Raw genomic sequence first — 17,319 nt, 5'->3', positions numbered from 1 at the left:
TTGACTGTTGTTGTAGTTATAAAAAAAATGTTGCCGGCCTATTTACATCATCTGTATTTCATTCGCATCGGTATCCATTCGCACGGGCACTCGCTCGTCGTCGTCGTCGTCGTCATTGCGCTCCTGTTCTTCTCGTTCTTCTTCTTCTTCTTCTTCTTCTTCTTCTTCTTCTTCTCTCGCGCCTTCGACGGCCCGGGCGACAAAGTTCGCGGCGCCGGAGTGATTGATGCACGTGCTTTTACCTTCCATGGCGGGGAGTTTGCACTGCATGCCGCTCTTGGTGATGGCTGAACATCGCGCTCGCTTGTTCCATTTCAGTTCTGCCCATTTCTGATCTGCGAGCGCGTTTCCCTCATCTTGCGCGGCGCGGAGTTCTAGGCGTTCGTGCATTTCGCCGAGGAAGGTTTGGATGGTATCGTTGAAAACTTTCGCGCAATACGCGAGGACGGCTGGGGTGAGCGGCGTTCCGCTCTCGCCGAGAAGCGTTTTGCGCCAGGCGTCCCGACGTTTGTCATAACCCGGGTGTTTCCAGATGCTCGCATCGTCTACATCTTCTTCTAAACGATCGTTTTCAAAATCCTCGAACATTTTTGCGCGCACGGCATCTTCGTCTTCATTTTCTTCCGCGTTTTCTTTCATGTGTTCTTCAATCATTTCTCGGCGTCGAGCTTCGACGGCTTCGTCCAAGACTTCTTGTGGAAGCATTGCAGCGAGTTTCGAGCGTGCCATTTTCCAGGATCTCATGTCACGGTCGGTATGTTTTAATACTAATTGTTCCAATCTGTGCTTCGTAAGTTCAGGCGGTGCAGGCGAGAGGAGATCGGATTCTTCCTCGGCGAGCGCGAATTGCTCGTTTTGGAATTCGTACAATTTTTGTTCGATATCCAAGAGCTTCTCGGAGAGGTTTGATTCGTCCATGTAGCGCCCCCCGCTACCTACAAGCTCTTTCTGCTTGGATGTTATCGATTCCATGGTTTCGTTGGCGATCGATTCCACTGGAAGTTCCGCAACCTGATCAAAAACTCGTCTGATGACCTGTTTCGCGTGTAGAACGGCGCTGTAATCCTCAAACGCGAGGTACGCGTCCAAAAACTCTTTTTGTGCAGCTAAGGCTTTCGCGCTCAGCTTCGCTTTTACTTTGGACGCTTTAACCATGCGCTGTGAGCCAGGCGATAGAATTAGCTCTTTTGGCGCTTCGTCAACCTCGGAGGGTGCTGCGATTTTTTGACGCATCGGACGCGCGCCCGATTTTTCTCTTTCCTCTTGTTCCAATTGCAAAGCGAGTAATCGATCTTTCTCTTTCTCTTCGTGTAGGCGCACTTTTCGAATTCGTTCGAACGCGTCCTCAATCATTTCCGCGCGTTTCGCCAAACTATGTTTCAACGCGGCTTCGCGCTCACCTTTCACGTTTAAGGCTACGTTCAACGCATCGATTTGATCTAGGTTGTCGTATTTGCCCCATTTTCCGTCGAAAGATTGGACGTATACCGCGTCCGTGCGACCGCCAACGCCGAACCAGTACGTGGACATGCTTCGATCTCGGCCGAGCGCCCGGACACGAACGCGAACCATGTCATCTTCCGCTTGGTATCGTTCCAAAGTCGCCTGCCATTTCCGTTCGCGCATGGCGTCGCCGTCCGCGCCTCTCATTAGCTCCGCTTTTTCGATGCGTTTACGTTCGCGTTCTTGTTTCAACTTTTCCGCTTCGTACAGTCTGCGTTGTTCGGCGAGGACGCGCAGAGCTTCTTCGCGATTCTTTTTCCATTTTACAAACGCAGATCGATCCAGCTCGCTGCCTGTGTATTTTTGAAACTCTTCCGGTAAGGCAAATTTGGCGTCTAAATCCTCCTCTTCTTCCTCTTCCTCGAGACTCACCGGGATCGGTTCTCCCGCCTCCCGCGCCAACCGTTGCTTCTCGAGTAACTCCTTCTTTGCCATCGCGTCAGCTTCTCGTTTCAATCGTCTTTTCTCTTTCTCTTTCTCTTCTCGAATTTTTTGTTGTTTACTTCGTTTCGCTCTCTCTTCGAAGCGTTCAGCGCGATAAATGTCCGCTTGTTGAACGCGCGCTTCCAACTCTTCATGACACGGTCTGCTATCGAGTGCTAAATCGGCTAATGCTCGCAAAAGCGTCAAGTGTTGTTGAAGCGTGAGCTTATCAATGCGTGCACCGTCATTCGATAAGGATTGGACAATCTCCATCGCGGCTTTCCCGTGCGCGCGTTCGCCTTCCAACTGTAAAAGCTTTACAATCACTTGCGCCCAGACGATATTATCGTTGACGGAGCGTAATCGAGTCACCCCTCGTCCAACACCCGTCGCGTCTTCGTGTAACGCGCCCTTTAATAGCGCGCGATAAAGCACATAAAGCTGTTGTTTGTTCTCGTTTTCTAAACACTCGCGAACCATCAGATATGTTCGCAACGGCGGCGCTGTCAACGCTTCGCTAAAAATGGCCAGAAATTCCGCCAACGCGCCTTCATCCGCTAACACTTGCCCATTCTCCACCGGCACCGGTTTTGGTAACGGCCGCAGCAATGCTGATAACTCGATGCCCTTCTCTTTCGATTCTTCTATTAATTCTTCTCTCAAGTCGTCGTCGTCGATTGGGTACCTTGCTTCGTGAATTCTTTTCCTCTTCTCTTCCTCTTTCGCCGCTTCTCGATCGGCTTTCGCTTTCTCCCTCTCCTGCGCCGACTCTTCCGCTTTTATTTTCTTTATGCGCACTTTTTCCTCGTTCAGGCGAACTCTTTCTTCCTCCGCTTCCGCTCTCGCGAGTAGTCTCATTTTTTCTCGATCCGGAACCGCTTCCAAGCTTTCTGATTTCGTTTTTTCGATGTGTAAAAACAGTCGCTCGAACTCAGCCAGTTTGTTCGTATATTCCCAATCGTCGATATTCGACTCTAAAATAATTTGTTTCCTGACTTGCAACGCTTTGATCACGTCTTCGCACGCTTGAAGGTGCAATTTCGCCCGATCAACTAGTAGCGTCGCGGCGTTAATTTGTGATTTCATCTTTTTCGGATCCACTTTCAAAAGCGCCTGTTGGTCGCGCATCTCTTTCCTCCGTTTCTCCACGTACGCGTCGACGGCACTTTTCATCGCTTCTTCCGCTTTTTCTTTCCCTTTGTTCCATTTCGTTAACGCTTGTCGGTCGTTCTTATTTCCGGTGAACTTTAGAAACTCTTTCGGTAAACTGGGACATTCAGCTTCTTTCTTGAACTGGGCGGGCGTTTTCAATTTTTCAATTTTTGGTCGTTTCGCCGGGTTGTTATAATCCGATTCTTTCTTCTGGAGTTGTTTAAGCGTTTGCTGGTACCGCTCCACGCGTTCTTTTGCTTTGCCGATGTCCTTGGTCGCTCGAGAGAGACGCGCGACGTTCGATTTCAAGGCAAGTTTCAAGGAGGATTTTTTTCTATCGTCGTCGTCATCGTTTGGTTCACCCTCTTCTTCTTCTTCTTCTTCTTTTCCTTCTTTTTGCGTCTTCTTCGCGTTCCCGGCTACCAAAACCTGCACTTTACTCAACAACTCGCCGCTCGACGGTCCTTTCAGCGCGACCGATCGGATCGTCCCCGAAGCTTTCGGTTTATCCGAAGAATCATCCGCCTTCTTCTTTTCCACCGCCGCCGCCGCTTGACCGCTTCCCCCCGAGGCCGCTACCGCCGCCATTTTCTTACTCGACTGTCCGACGAAACATCTCAACGCCCACTTCCCCGTGGCAGTCGAACCGCTCGCTCCTCCTGGCACTCTCACGAACACCGCGTCGTGCGACAAACCAGACGCTAAAACCGCCTTAGACTTCCCGAGACTTCTCTTTTCCCTCAAGCCTTGCTCCCACAACTCGTTCGTATCTTTCATTTCCGGCCAGTGCTTTTCGAGCATCTCGTACGCCTCTCGTTTCAGCGTCCCTTTTTTAAACTTTTCGCGGTCCGCGTCCACGTCGAACATCGACGCCGGTTCCGAATCTCCTCCTTTTCGCGATGGTGACACGATGTGATTCTCGGCATCATCATCATCATCATCATCATCACCGTCCTCCTTCTTCTCGTGTACGTCGTCCAAAAGCTTTCTCTTCTTGTTGTTGTTGTTGTTCATGCTGGTGTTGTTGTTCGTGTCGTCGTTATTCGACGACGACGTCTTTTTTGAACGCTTTGGAGGCATCTCTCTTAAACTCAGTCTCTTTTACTCTCTCTCTCTCTCTTGTTGTTGGTGTCTCGCGTGCGCCAACTTTGAAGAAGTTTTTTAAAAAGTGCAGTCGAAAAGAGAAGAGTCACGAAAGAGATCTCGCGAAAAAAACAAAAGACCGAGAAGTCACCTCTTCTTTTGTTTGTTTTCCGATACAAATTACATGTCCATTGGAAGTCAAATTGTCTCACTAAAAAAGTTGTCTGGAAGGTGTCTATTACGCCTATATATATATATATATATATATATATATATATATATATATACCGCAAAAGGTTTTACCCGGATCAAACCGTACACGGTGCGCGCCGGGATAGGTATACAACAGTATGGATATCATCCAGTATTGATAAAATATTTATTTACAACAGAGTTTTAACGTGCCCTTTAACAAGGTCAGGGGTGCACAGGTGTTTTTTTGCGAAGAAAGAATAAAATAAAAAAGAATAAAAGAGTACCCAAAAGGTCGTTGATCTAAGCATCGGATGTCTTTGCGGCTTCCAAAGCCGCGGTGACTTTCGCGATCGCGTCGTTCATCTCCGCGTCTCCCTGATCCCATAGTCCGACCCAATTGGTGGCTTTGCCGTCCTTGACCGTCATCGTGAACGAGACCGGTTGGCCGACTGGGTAAGAGACTGGGAGCCCACCGTTAATTTGGATGACAAACGTCGGCGAGAACATTTCGATGCGGTCGTCCGTCGTGGACACCAAAACGATCGGATGGGCGATAACTTTCTCAACCATAAACCCCCACGTTTGTGCGAATTTATCCGTCAACGTCGAGCTCGGCTCGTCGGTTCCCGAGAATCCATCGCTCCAATCCCAGCTCATTTTTTCCGCCAGAAACGGTTTCAAGGTTTCCCCGTGATTGTTCCCCGCGAAACCGAGTTGGAACGCGGCGAAGAAATCTTTCGCCCATTTTTCGCCTTCCTCTTTCGTGATCGTCATTTTTTCTTCTTCTTCTTCTTAGGAGGTGATGCGTGTTATTCCCGTTTTGCGCGGAGTGTGTTCTTTTGTGAAGCGGGGAATCGATCGATCGATCTTCAGGTGCAGAGAATTAGAATTATTCTCTGGTCGGTCAAGCTTAGGGTGTTAAACCCTAAACTTCAAAAGCAGCGCAACATCAGAGAGATAAAAAAACGACACATCACAGACAAAGCACGCAAACATCATCAAGAATGTTTGCTTCTTCTCGCGCGCAAGTGGTCGTTTCGCCACCCAAGAAGGTACGCGCTTTCACATCGTCGTTTCGAGTTTCGGTTTTGGTCGTCGTCTACTTCGTCGCGGGTGTCCGGTGGATGATGATGGGATTTTTCTTCTTTCGTGTTTGTTGTTCGCGTTTCGCGATTGTTTATCATCATCATCATCATCTGTCGTCGTCTGCGTGCGGGATCGAGAGAAATTATATCCTTTTTAGTTTTCGAGATTCTATCCGTCTGTCGTCGTCGCGCGTTCGATGATGCAACAATGATGCGACACTCTTTTCGGTCGCCGGTTTTAGTGCTCGAGAAAGAACACCCGCCGCGCGTCTTCAACTCGTTCTTTTTAACATCATCATCATCATCATCATCAACGCCAAAAACTGACTCACCAAAATGTGTGTCTTTTCCAATCAGGTCCAATCCATCAAACGAACGAGAAAATCCTCCATCAAATGTAGTAGCGCTTCATCATCATCGACGACGACATCCGAAGAGGACAACACTGATTTTTCGCGTCGCCAAGCGGTTTTATCTACCGCCGCCGGCGCGTTTGCGTTGACCCAAAACGTCAACCCGTCCTACGCCTTGTCCGGTTTCAACGTCGTCAAAGAAACGAGAGACGGATATCAGTTCATCTACCCGGTCGGATGGCAAGAAATCTCCGTCGATGGGCAGGCGAAGGTGTTTAAAGATATTATTGAACCGTTAGAGTCTATTTCGTTAAATATTTACCCGACTGAGAGAGAATCGTTGAAGGATATTGGCACCGCGCAAGAAGTCGCGGAGACGCTGGTGAAGCAAGCGTTGTCGGCGCCGGGGGCGTTGGGGAAGTTGTTGAGCGCGAAGGAAAGAACAGATAAGGACGGTCATTTGTATTATTCGTTTGAGTTTGTTTCGAAGACGAAGAGTTACGAGAGGCACGCGTTGACGACGGTGACGATTACGCAGGGGAAGTTTTTCACGTTGACAACGGGGAGTTCGGAGAGAAGGTGGGATAAGATGAAGGAGAGACTCAACGCGGCGAACGATTCGTTTCAAGTTTACTATTAATCGTGAAGTGGGTAAGATATAACACACGCACACACACACACACACATTCAAAGAACATGACACGCGGCAGATTATTACTATACTCATTATATAATATTAAGTTTAAAACTACCTAGGTACACATATACAATAAGCTTTTCTTCAAACAATCAAAACGTCGCCTTGTCACCTTTGACGTTCATTCGACCGCGCTCAGGGGACGCTTTCACGATTTCAATGCCTAGTTTTTGCGCAAATTTATCCAAGACGAAGTTTTCTTTTTGCTCGCTGATGGAAACGACCACACCTGGAGCGCCCATGCGCCCGGTGCGTCCGGCGCGGTGGACGTAATGGACTTCGTCGGTGGGTAACTCCAGGTTGAAGACGCAATCGCAATTTGGTATATCTAAACCTCTCGCCGCTAAATCGGAAACTAATAACGCGCGAACCTCACCAGACTTGAACTTTTTCAGCACTCTTTCTCGTTGTATTTTGTCCATGTCGCCGTGTAAGGAAGCTACGGGCATGCCTCGCGCGGACAATTTGCCTTCGACATCTTTCGAACGTCGTCCAAAGTTGACGAAAATGAGACATCTCTGCACGTCCATCGCGTGAACGGCTCTTCTCAACACGTCTACTTTACGATTTAGATCGGCCTGGATGAACAAATGTTGAAGGTGTGGTGGTAACGCGACCGCACCGCGATTCATCACTTGTTGCTCTTCGGCGTTGATCATGACTTGTTTCTTCATTTGCGCTTCTCTTCGAGCTTTTTCGACGATATCTTCTTCTTCTCCTTCTTCTTTTCCATCGTCAATGTTTTCTTCTTTTGTTCCTTCTTTTCCGTCGTCTTTTGTTTTATTTATATCATCATCGTCGGCTGATTCAACCGGTTTATTCATCTCGTAATCTGCCAAGACGAGTTTCAAATCAGGTGCCACGTACGCGTACGCATCCATCGTCTCTTTCTTCAGAGTAGCTGAACATATGATGGTCCTCCTCCCGCCTTTCGCGCCTTTGCCGCAGTGTTCGTTAATCCTTGCCATGTCTCGTCGAAAGTTACTCGCCAACAAATCGTCCGCCTCGTCGATGACGAGCGTGCTCACGCCGTGCGTTTTCAACACTCCCATGCGAGACATTTCTGCAATTCTTCCGGGCGTTCCAACGACAATAAACGGTCTCTTCTTCCTCAAACCTTCCTCTTGCCGCCTCGCATTTGCGCCTCCAATCAACTGTTGCGTAATATCTTTCCCGTACGGTCCTAGCACGGTTTCTATTGTTCTCACGATTTGCATCGCCAACTCTTGCGACGGCGCCACAATCATCGCTCGAACATCGTTCACGTGCCTCTTTTGATTTCGATCCATCTTCTCCATTGCCTCTTCTTCTCTCAAGATGTCGCAGAATATGGGTATCAAATACGCCAGCGTTTTACCGGACCCGGTGTGCGATTGCATCGCAATCGATGGCATAGATACACTCCACGCTTTAGCATCCTCTTCGCCCTCTCCCCCGAGCTTCCTCAAATCAATCAATTCTGGCAAAGCCGCTAATTGCGCCACCGACGGCTTCTCGATGCCCGCGTTGCGCAGTAAATCTACGATTTGCTTCGGGACGCCCAAATCTGCAAACGACGACGTTTGCTTTTGTTGTTGTTGTTGCTGCTGCTGTTCGGAGGATACGCTCGCAGAATAATACCGCTTTTGTGGCAGCCGCCGGTACAATTTCTGTTGTAATTGCGCTCTTGTGTTTCCCGAAAAAGCAGACGAGGACGACGACGTAAACGAACAGCTCGTCGCCGAAGAAGAAGCGCATCGTTGGAATGGCATCGCTGCTATCCTCGTCGTCGTCGTCGTCGTCGTCATGAGTGCTACGGTTCTTCGTAGTCTCTGAATTAGAGTTATAATGGTTGTGAAAGCGAGAGAAAAAAGAATTCGATGATTTGCTTTTTTTTCTGAGGACATCCTGTGTTGTGCTTTGTGATAAAAATAGTAGTGTGTCGGGAGCTTTTGACTTCTCGCTATTTATATATCTGTGCATCTATTGCGTGCGTGACTGCATGCGTGTTTTTTTTCTCTCTCTCTCTCTCTCTCTCTCTCTCTCTCTCTCTCTCTCTCTCTCTCTCTCTCTATATATAGTCTATCTATTTCTTCTCAGTCGCTGTTCTCTTCCTCGGAATCTCGTTGCTGATTCTCGACCAATTCGGCGAATTCAGCGTATTGTTCATCCGTCGGCTCAGGAGAACCTTTTTCTCGCAAGTAGTTTACGCACTCGTGGTACTCTTTGTAACGAGCGCCAGCGATGTCTACCCAGTCGTTAAGAGGCACTTTCGCCTCTTCGACTAAGTATTTGAGGCAATCGAGGCGGCCATACATTGCAGCGCCTCCGACGCATTCGCCCTTTCTCTCATCAGATATCTTTCTTTCTTCGACGAAATATTTCAAGATGTCCATGTGACCATGGTATGCTGCCTGATGTGCCGCTTTTTTTTCCGTCTCTCGCGAAAGGTTCATTTTGTCGAAAAGAAACCGAAGACAGTCGAGGTTTCCTCCTTTAGCAGCTAGTTTACACGACTCTTCTTCATCACACGGGCACTCGTTAGAGAAGCAGTACTTCAACATCTCGAGATTACCTTTAAATGCTGCCTGATTAATCGTCTCTTCATCCCACTCGCACTGTTTCACTTCTCTCGCCCACTTGAGCAACTCGAGTTTGTTCGTTGTAGTTACTTGCCAACAAAACCAGGCTTGATCTATCACACTTCCACTTTTATTTTTCTCTCCCCAGGGCATGTTATTCCACGCCCATTCCAACGTCGAAATGGATGTACATTCCCAAACAGGAATTCTTAATTCCGATAGGTTTACCCCGGCATACTTAAGCACATCTTGACTCTCTCTATTCACCTCTGAAAAGAAATACCGATCCGTCGTATTCAATTTCGGAAGCACGTGCGATACAAACACATCCTTGTGATGCACCACCAATCCCGTCCATATCGGTTATATATTGGTCGGCCCGAGCTTCAACCGCTCCATATCCGCCGCAGCTTCCTTCGCGGCCTCTTCTTTCTCCTTCTTCTTCTTCCTCTTCCGCGCGCCGGATATCTTTTTCCCTCCCATTGTTCTTCTTCTTCTTCTTCTTCTTCGTAAGTCGGCGTTCTTTTTCGAAGAAATATCGATCTCTGTCGTGTTCAATTTCGGAAGCGCGCGCGAGACGAACGCGTCCTTGTGACGCATCCTCAGAAAAGACACGAACGTAAAAAAGCGAGAAAAAACTCCACACAACAAACACCGAACGCTCTCGAAACGACGACGACGACTCAAAGCGAAGAGCATCGCACCACTGAGAACGCAAAAGAGAGAGAGGCGCGCAGAACAAAAGATCTTTTAAACAGAGTCGTTCAATCGGGTGGTGGTGGTAGCACAAAAGCGACGAGAGAAAGCGTGACGTAGGGGATTTGTTCTTCGCGTTCTCCGTTTGAATTCGAAACGAACGGACGGAGCGAAATGGACCGATTGCGTCGAAAAGTGTTCACGAAAGCAAGCAGTAGTTCTGGACCGATTTTGATCGATTTGAAGAAAAACATACCACCCGGAGGTGACCCGTTGCTCTCGGGTTGGGTGTTAAACGTCACGTCTCTGGTAGAACGAGTTCCGTTTTCGCAATACGCGCCGAAAACGAAAGAGCAGGTGTGGCAAATTCTCGTGTCGATTCTCGTCTTGGTGATTAGCGGGAGGTGGTTTCTCGCGCAGTTCGCGCAGCACAGAAGAGAGCGAGAAGGGTGGTGGCATTTCCTGAAGAAATCGAGGCACGTGCGGTTGATATTACCTCCCGAGTGCGTGACGGAAGCGCCGATGCGGAGCCCGCTGAAACGGGTGACGAGGAAGATTAAAAAGTACATAAAGAAGAAAGGAAAGAAAAGCGGGAAGAACGGCGGGATGAGTAACGGAGGTATTCAGCAGTATTTTATGGACGACCAGGACGCGTATTCGCCGATTTTAAGCGTAGACGTGGACTTGTTGCCGGAAGACGCGATGCCGTTGCTGGTGTTTGTGAACTCGCGGTCTGGAGGACAGACGGGGAGGCATCTGTTAGAAGCGATGCGACAGAACTTGAACCCGCTGCAAGTGGTAGATTTGCACAAGACTGGTCCCGCGCCAGCGTTGAAATTATTCGCGAGCGTACCGAACGTGAGGATTTTAGTGTGCGGCGGAGACGGGACGGTCGGGTGGATTTTGCAAGCTTTGGATGATTTGGCGCAAGAGGATTTAGACGCGAAAATGGCGCACGCGAGCGATGCCGTGATGAACGCCTCGGGAGGCAGTAACCACAGTAGCATGAATGGAAACACCGACGCGTCTGCTTCAAATACTAATAACAACAACAACAATAATAATAATAATAGTTTAGGCGGTGGAGGAGGAGGATTATCGACCGCGTTTAGAAAACCGCCGGTTGCGATTTTGCCGTTGGGTACCGGGAACGATTTAGCGAGAGTGTTAGGTTGGGGTGGTGGGTTTGGTTTCCAGGAAATCATCTCGGAGATTTTGTTGCAAGTGATGGAAGCGCACCCGACGTTGTTGGACCGATGGACGGCGACTTTGACGCCCTTACCGAAGAAGGAGCTTTCCAATCCGCAAACGCCGAAAAACGTGAGCGGAACGACGACTCCGGGAGGAGGCGGAAAGAGCGACGGAGAAAAGAGCGGCGGCGACAAAACTCCCGGATCACCGACGACGCCGAGGTTTGGGTCCATTGGAGGATTATCGACTGGAGACAATAAGGACGGCAAAACCAAAACATCTCTCCCGCCAAACTCCCCGCAAGTCCCGAAATCCATCGACGAGCACGCGTCGGATGGCAAATCCACCGGTTCTCTCGTCATGGGCCCGAACGGCCAATCCGAGATTGTCTTCCAAAATTACCTCGGTATCGGCGTGGACGCGCAAGCCGCCTTACGGTTCCACCAAACTCGAAATTCCAAACCCAACCTTTTCTTCAGTCAAGCGACGAACAAAATCCTCTACGGCGTCTTTGGAGCGAAAGATTTCCTGGAACATTCCATGGCTGGTTTGCACCGCGATTGCTTAATCTATGCCGACGGTGTTCTCCAAGATATCCCGCAAGAAGCCGAAGGTATTGTCCTCCTGAACATTAACTCCTTCGCCGGCGGCGTACGCATGTGGGAAAAAGATGGCGATTTTGGCGCCTCCTCCATGCAAGACGGCTTGATCGACATCGTCACCGTCCACGGCGCGTTACACTTGGGTCAACTCAACTGGGGCGTGGACAAACCCGTCCGCATTTGTCAAGCGAGAGAAGTTCGCATCGAGTGTCTGCGAAAACTCCCCATGCACATCGACGGCGAACCGTGGGAACAACCCGCTTGCCAAATGGACATTCGCTTAAAAAACAAATCCACCATGCTCCGCCGAACGGTCGACAGTCGAGGCGCGTCCATCCTACAAATGCACGACGCCTTAGAGTGGGCAAATTCAAACGCTATCATCTCCCCGGACCAAAAAGAAATGATCATGAGCGAAGTCCACCGTCGCGCGGAGCGAGAAGACGACGACCACCGTCGCCAGCGCGAAAAAGAGAAGCGCGAAAAAGGCAGCTACAACAATTTAATGGGCCTCGCCACGGGAAGACGACACCGCAACGCTCGCGAAAAAAGACGAGGGTCCATGATGTGGGGCAGTCGAGACGCTTTAGCGTATTAGTTTTTAGAGAGAAAGAGAGAGAGAGATGCACATTCGATACTTTTGTTGTAACGCATATACTAAATACTCCTTTATAAGTATCAAACGATTCAGACGACGACGCTTCGTTTCCTCAAAGAAAAAGAGAAAAAAAAACACCAGAGGAAATGGCAAAGCTGGGCGAAGAGGACCCGCGATGGATCGTGTCCGACCGCCCTGATGGCACCAACATCAACGGTTGGCACTGGGAAGAGACGAATAAGATGACTTTTTGCAAAGACTATTTCGAATCGCAGTTGAATACTGAACAGAACGTGTCGTTCGGGGAGAAATGGTTTCGATTGGTTTCGGAAACGTTCGGGAACAAATCGAATGTTGTCGTCCGAAAGTTCTCGATCTCGAACGCATCCGTCGAGGGCGAGTGTTCAGTCTCGACGAGGAAAAAAGGGAAAAAGTTTGGCGTGTTCGATTTGAAAGTGACGATGCAGTACGAGGTGGAGGTGGAGTGCATGGTGAAGACGAAGAAGAAGAAGAAAAAAGAAGAGGAAAACGTGGACGGATTAGACGGAGAAGAGGAGGAAGAGGAAAAAGAAGAAGAGGAAACGAAAGCGTGCGCGGTGAAGGGCGAGATTTCGTTGAAGGAGTTTTCCAGCTTGAACGAAGCGGAGGAGTACGAGTGGACGACGAAGACGACTGGTGGCGAGGAAGAGGCGAAGGCGATCGTGAAGACGTGGTTCACGAGGCCGGTGTTGGAGAAGATGTTTGCGGAAACGCTGGAGACGTTTGTGGAGAAAATGAACGAGTTTTGCGCGGAGTGATTTCGCGAGGATTGACGAGAGGAAAGGGTGGGCATCATTTAAGGGGAAACTCACACATAGCGAATATAGCAACTACGACTACTACAGCCACCACCACCACCGCCATCACCACGCGCGTAAGAGCACTTACGTAAAACAGACAGGAATAAAACAGACAGGAATATCGGTTTTAAATGAATAAAAATATCTATTTCTAAAACTATCTTATCAAGCGAACGTGCCGTTCGTCCTCGGAGAGTTCGAACACGTCCGCGTGGTCTACAAAGAATTCTTGGTAGGATTCACCCATCGTCAAAGGTTTTTTGCACAACTTGAATAAACTCGGTTCGGATTTCGAGCGTAAACTAATCCAGGTGTTCTCGTAATCGTCTTCGTGTTGGAACCGTTCGGAGAGGAATTTCGTGACTTGTTCGAAATAGCGCTCGCGAGCGTTTTTGAATCCGGCTCCATCGAACCCGATTTCTCTTCGGAGCGGTTCGTGAAAGTTTGGAGAAGAAGAGGTTGGTAACGGTTTCGGACCACTTCTTCCCATGATGCCACCTCGAGTGAAGCTTCCGGGAGAAGTACCTAAACTTCTCGGTGAGCTGCCTAAAAATGTGCCTTCTCGCACTCGAGGCGAAACAGACGCCGCGTGTTTACTACTCGTGGACGCGGGAGATTGAGCGTACGCATAGAACGCCACCGGCGGAGAATCCGCTCCTGCGTTAATCACTTCCCCGGTTTTAAAATGGAAAGCGGGTGAAAATGCGCTCGTATCGTTCACGTCGAATTTATCTCGCAGTCTATCAATCTCCTCTTCAAATTCTTGCGAAACGCGATGCGCGTTTGGCGCTCGCGGCGGTTTTTCCGTGCTCGATGCCAAATCAATCGCGCTAAATGCCGATGATAATCCACCACGTCGCGGTAACGATATCGATGCTGGTCTGCGAAACTCATCCATCGACCTTCGCCTCGCGCATTCGTCCTCCAAATCCTCCTCGCCAACGTCGTTTGTCGCGTCGTCTGCGTTGGCGAAAACGCCGCCGCTCGACATCAACCCCCCTAACTTTGGCGTCCCAATCTCCAAATCCTCCTTAGAGCTGAAGCCTCTGGGAAACGTCACGCTCGGTTCTCTTCTCAGCGCGGAAAGTTGGTCGCCGTGACCATCCTCGTTTTCCTCGCCGCCGTCGACGCTGCTTTCGTCCTCGCTCAACTCGAACGACCGCCCTTCCATCTCGCCGACTGACGATCACAACCACTTGCTCCCGTCTTTTTCCTCCTTATTTTCCTCCTCTTTCTCGTCGTTCGCCTCCTCAGAATGATGCTCTTTGCTGCGATGCTGTTGATGATGCTCAGGTTGCAACTCTTTTAGTCTCGCGCTAATCTCCAAAATCTTCGATTGGTACTCCGGTACCAACTTTTTGTTTTCTTTTATCGCGCTTCTGTATGTTGCCAAATCTTCCTCCGAAACAACGCCTTCTTCCCCTTCGTCGTTTCGTCGTAAACTTTCTCTCTCTAAATATCGAATGCTTTCCTCTAACTTTTCCACCGCGTTGGTGAAGCGATCGCGTTCAATCTCCAGAAGTTCCACCGAGTCTTGCTCGAGTATTTCTTTCGATGATGAAATTCTCGAATTCTGCATCTATGTGTACACTCGCAGTGCGCGCGCGTGTTCTTCTTCCGCGTGTATCTTTCTCTTTCCTCTCTCTCTCTCTTTATTCTCTTTCTCTTTAAACCCCAAAAAAGCAAAACTTTTCTAAACTACGACGAGGAAACCGTGAGAGAGAGAGACAAAAGTGTCTCAGACGTGATGCGAATTTATGCCGCACAAGTTGGGGAAAACTCCCCAGAACGACGAAACCTCTCGCGCAAGCGCGCAAAGGGAATCGACAGACACGCAGACAGAGAGAGCGCGTCTTCTGGAAGTCTCACAACGCGGTCCAAAACAACTTTACACAGTAGTAAAATGGAATCCTTACCTCAAACGGCACCGACGATCACGATCAGAGAACTCATCGAACGCGTCTGCCAAACCTCCCATCGCGAATTCGAACTGGTACTCGACGCGTTATCGAGGAACGACGGGAAATCGATCGCACCGATCGAAAAGAAACGAGCGCTCGTGCATCACTTAAACGCGCTGAAGCAACGCCTCGTACGCGCGCACGCCTTAATAGCCTGGGCACCGAAGAACGCGAAAGCGACGCTGGTGGCGGAGAACGCGTGCAACGCGTTAGACGAGCACGTGGAACAGTTTCGAACTGCAGCGGATGCGTTGCACGGAATGCACCAGAGGTTGCTCTGGGCGCGAGCGCCGATGTTTGACGTTTCGGCGAGTTTTGACGTTTTATGCAGAGGCGGGTTTGATTGTTTAGATCGCGTGGAAGGGATACGGAAAGTCGCGACGATGCAGAAGTGGAAGGAGGAACGCGAAAAGGAGATTATGATGAAGAAGACAAAGAAAGGCGAAAATACGACCGGGGACGGCGGCGCGGAGGAGAAAGAAGAAGAGAAGAAGAAGGAAGAAGAAGACAAAGAAGAGGAAATAGATTTAGCGAGGAGGAAAACGTTGGATGCGAAACACGCGTTGATTGTGGAGAAACACGCGTTGAAGAGGTTTCCCTCCATGGAAGGAGACGAGGACGGCAAGGTGAAGTTTACCATTTTCGACGTCGTCTCGGGAGAGGTGCGGTGCGGGGTAGAGAACATGTACGAGATGACGCTAGTTTTAGACGACGCGCCGACGGAGAAAGAAGTTCTGTGGACGTGTACTGGAGTGGAAATTTTGTGCGGTGAGGAATCGATGATGGTGAGTGACGACGATGGAAAGAGGAAACGCATTAGCTATCAAGCGACGAAGGAGGAAATTCAAAGTTTGACGTTCAACGCCACCATGCGCGCAAAAGGCGACGGGACGGAACAACATCCAGCGAGAGGGATACTTGGCGCGCACGAAGCTATGATGGACGCGGTGACGCGGCTGGTTTGCGCAAAAACGCTTGCGCAAGCGGGTATGTTGAGAGATTTAGCAGAGGCGAAGAGCGATAAAAGCGACGAAAGCGGCAGCAATAGCGCAATCGAGTGGACAAAAAGGGGCAAAGTGGTCGCAGAAATCGTGAAACATAAAGGCGACGTGACAGGTTGCGCGATAACGCTTTGGAACGCGAGGAAACGGTTGGACGTGAAGTTTGAAGTCGATAAGCGCAAAATCACAGCTTCCGTCGTCAGTGTTCAAAAAGAAAAAGAAAAGGAAAATAAGAAGGACGAATCGGCGGAGAAGGCGACGCTACCATCCGCGGCACTCAAGACATTCGAAGATACGAGAGAACCGATTGATATTGACAACGGTACGATTTCACTCCTCAATGCTCTCGATCTCGCGAGCAAAACCGCGACAGTTTCGACGTTAACATCCATCAGAGACTTTTTAGTCAACTCCAAACAGAAAGAGACGTCAACGCCTAAGAAGAGTCCTCAAAAGAAGAAAAAAGCGACACCGGCGGCGTCGAAGAAACGCAAAGCGACGGCGATTGAAGAAGAAGAAGAAGAAGAAGACGGAGGAGGAGAAGAGAGAGAAAAAGATTTTTTTAATTCTTTGGGCGGCGTTACGTTTTCTGAAGTCGATGATGCGACTTTGACATTTTCCATCGTCTTTGATCGAGACGAGGTGGACAAGAACAGCAAAGAACTAGCGTCTGTTTCTGCGGTGGTTTCGGTAAACAAGTACAAGGGTATCGTCCAGTGCGAGTTTCAAGCCTATCCAGATTCCATCATCGACCGAGACGACGTCGACGATATCATCTGTTACGGTTCGTTTAAGCACGAACTCGCAAAGCGCTTGGAATCCGCGAGCGAATCCAACGACCCGCAAAATGTCGGTTTGGTCTTTCTTGAGCTAATTCCGGAGATGCGCGAGATTGCAAAGATGTTTATCGTTCGAAAATATCTCGAACCGTCCCTGAGCGCGTTGTTCGCGCCTTATTCCATCGAGAATCTGAAGGAAATTTTGAAAACGACTCGACGCGTTGCGGGCGCGAACGTCGCTGCGGTTATTAAAGCCGACGACTATGAACACCTTCTGGAAAATGACGGCACTTTCGTGTGCGTTTGGGAAGACGGTGCGACGATGAGCGTCAAATGCGCAAAGAGACGATCGACGCTCGAGCGATGGCGCGTCGATTCGTGTTCAGAGATTACTCGAAACGGCGAAACTCTCGGCGGCGGTGGTGGTGATGGTGGTGTCAAGCGCGCCAAAACGACGAAAGGAAAGACGAAAACGACTCCTTCTTCATCGGAAGGACCATTCGAAGGCGCGGCGACGATTTCGATCGAATCGCTCTCGAAAATAGCCGCAGATGCTGTCAAGCGCGCGTTGAAATAAAATAAAATACACATTTCCGCGCT

The 17,319-nt window shown here is 49.5% G+C and overlaps 9 protein-coding genes across 9 annotated transcripts; 4 read left to right on the top strand and 5 right to left on the bottom strand.

Annotated features, from left to right (window-relative positions):
* Positions 1–42: 42 nt before the first annotated feature.
* Bathy02g03300 (predicted protein) lies at positions 43–4,158 on the bottom strand (the record flags this gene model as incomplete). Its single annotated transcript, XM_007514910.1, has 1 exon — positions 43–4,158. The coding sequence occupies one exon, from the start codon at positions 4,156–4,158 to the stop codon at positions 43–45; it is 4,116 nt and encodes a 1,371-aa protein (XP_007514972.1).
* A 498-nt stretch (positions 4,159–4,656) lies between these two features.
* Positions 4,657–5,130, bottom strand: Bathy02g03290 (hypothetical protein MICPUN_109493; the record flags this gene model as incomplete). The annotated part of the gene is made up of 1 exon (XM_007514420.1): positions 4,657–5,130. The coding sequence occupies one exon, from the start codon at positions 5,128–5,130 to the stop codon at positions 4,657–4,659; it is 474 nt and encodes a 157-aa protein (XP_007514482.1).
* A 647-nt stretch (positions 5,131–5,777) lies between these two features.
* Positions 5,778–6,434, top strand: Bathy02g03280 (predicted protein; the record flags this gene model as incomplete). The annotated part of the gene is made up of 1 exon (XM_007514847.1): positions 5,778–6,434. The coding sequence occupies one exon, from the start codon at positions 5,778–5,780 to the stop codon at positions 6,432–6,434; it is 657 nt and encodes a 218-aa protein (XP_007514909.1).
* A 149-nt stretch (positions 6,435–6,583) lies between these two features.
* Positions 6,584–8,377, bottom strand: Bathy02g03270 (predicted protein; the record flags this gene model as incomplete). Its single annotated transcript, XM_007514835.1, has 1 exon — positions 6,584–8,377. The coding sequence occupies one exon, from the start codon at positions 8,375–8,377 to the stop codon at positions 6,584–6,586; it is 1,794 nt and encodes a 597-aa protein (XP_007514897.1).
* A 189-nt stretch (positions 8,378–8,566) lies between these two features.
* Bathy02g03260 lies at positions 8,567–9,205 on the bottom strand (the record flags this gene model as incomplete). Its single annotated transcript, XM_007515018.1, has 1 exon — positions 8,567–9,205. One exon carries the CDS (start codon positions 9,203–9,205, stop codon positions 8,567–8,569), a length of 639 nt encoding a protein of 212 aa, XP_007515080.1.
* A 717-nt stretch (positions 9,206–9,922) lies between these two features.
* Positions 9,923–12,139, top strand: Bathy02g03250 (predicted protein; the record flags this gene model as incomplete). Its single annotated transcript, XM_007514684.1, has 1 exon — positions 9,923–12,139. One exon carries the CDS (start codon positions 9,923–9,925, stop codon positions 12,137–12,139), a length of 2,217 nt encoding a protein of 738 aa, XP_007514746.1.
* A 146-nt stretch (positions 12,140–12,285) lies between these two features.
* Bathy02g03240 (predicted protein) lies at positions 12,286–12,936 on the top strand (the record flags this gene model as incomplete). Its single annotated transcript, XM_007514932.1, has 1 exon — positions 12,286–12,936. The coding sequence occupies one exon, from the start codon at positions 12,286–12,288 to the stop codon at positions 12,934–12,936; it is 651 nt and encodes a 216-aa protein (XP_007514994.1).
* Positions 12,937–13,135: 199 nt separating this feature from the next.
* On the bottom strand, positions 13,136–14,149 carry Bathy02g03230 (hypothetical protein MICPUCDRAFT_57447; the record flags this gene model as incomplete). The annotated part of the gene is made up of 1 exon (XM_007514446.1): positions 13,136–14,149. One exon carries the CDS (start codon positions 14,147–14,149, stop codon positions 13,136–13,138), a length of 1,014 nt encoding a protein of 337 aa, XP_007514508.1.
* A 732-nt stretch (positions 14,150–14,881) lies between these two features.
* Positions 14,882–17,296, top strand: Bathy02g03220 (predicted protein; the record flags this gene model as incomplete). The annotated part of the gene is made up of 1 exon (XM_007514469.1): positions 14,882–17,296. The coding sequence occupies one exon, from the start codon at positions 14,882–14,884 to the stop codon at positions 17,294–17,296; it is 2,415 nt and encodes an 804-aa protein (XP_007514531.1).
* Positions 17,297–17,319: the final 23 nt, after the last annotated feature.

Source organism: Bathycoccus prasinos (genome assembly GCF_002220235.1).
Source record: "Bathycoccus prasinos genomic : Chromosome_2".
Taxonomy (NCBI): Eukaryota; Viridiplantae; Chlorophyta; class Mamiellophyceae; order Mamiellales; family Bathycoccaceae; genus Bathycoccus; species Bathycoccus prasinos.
This window is presented reverse-complemented; position numbering and strand designations above follow the sequence as displayed.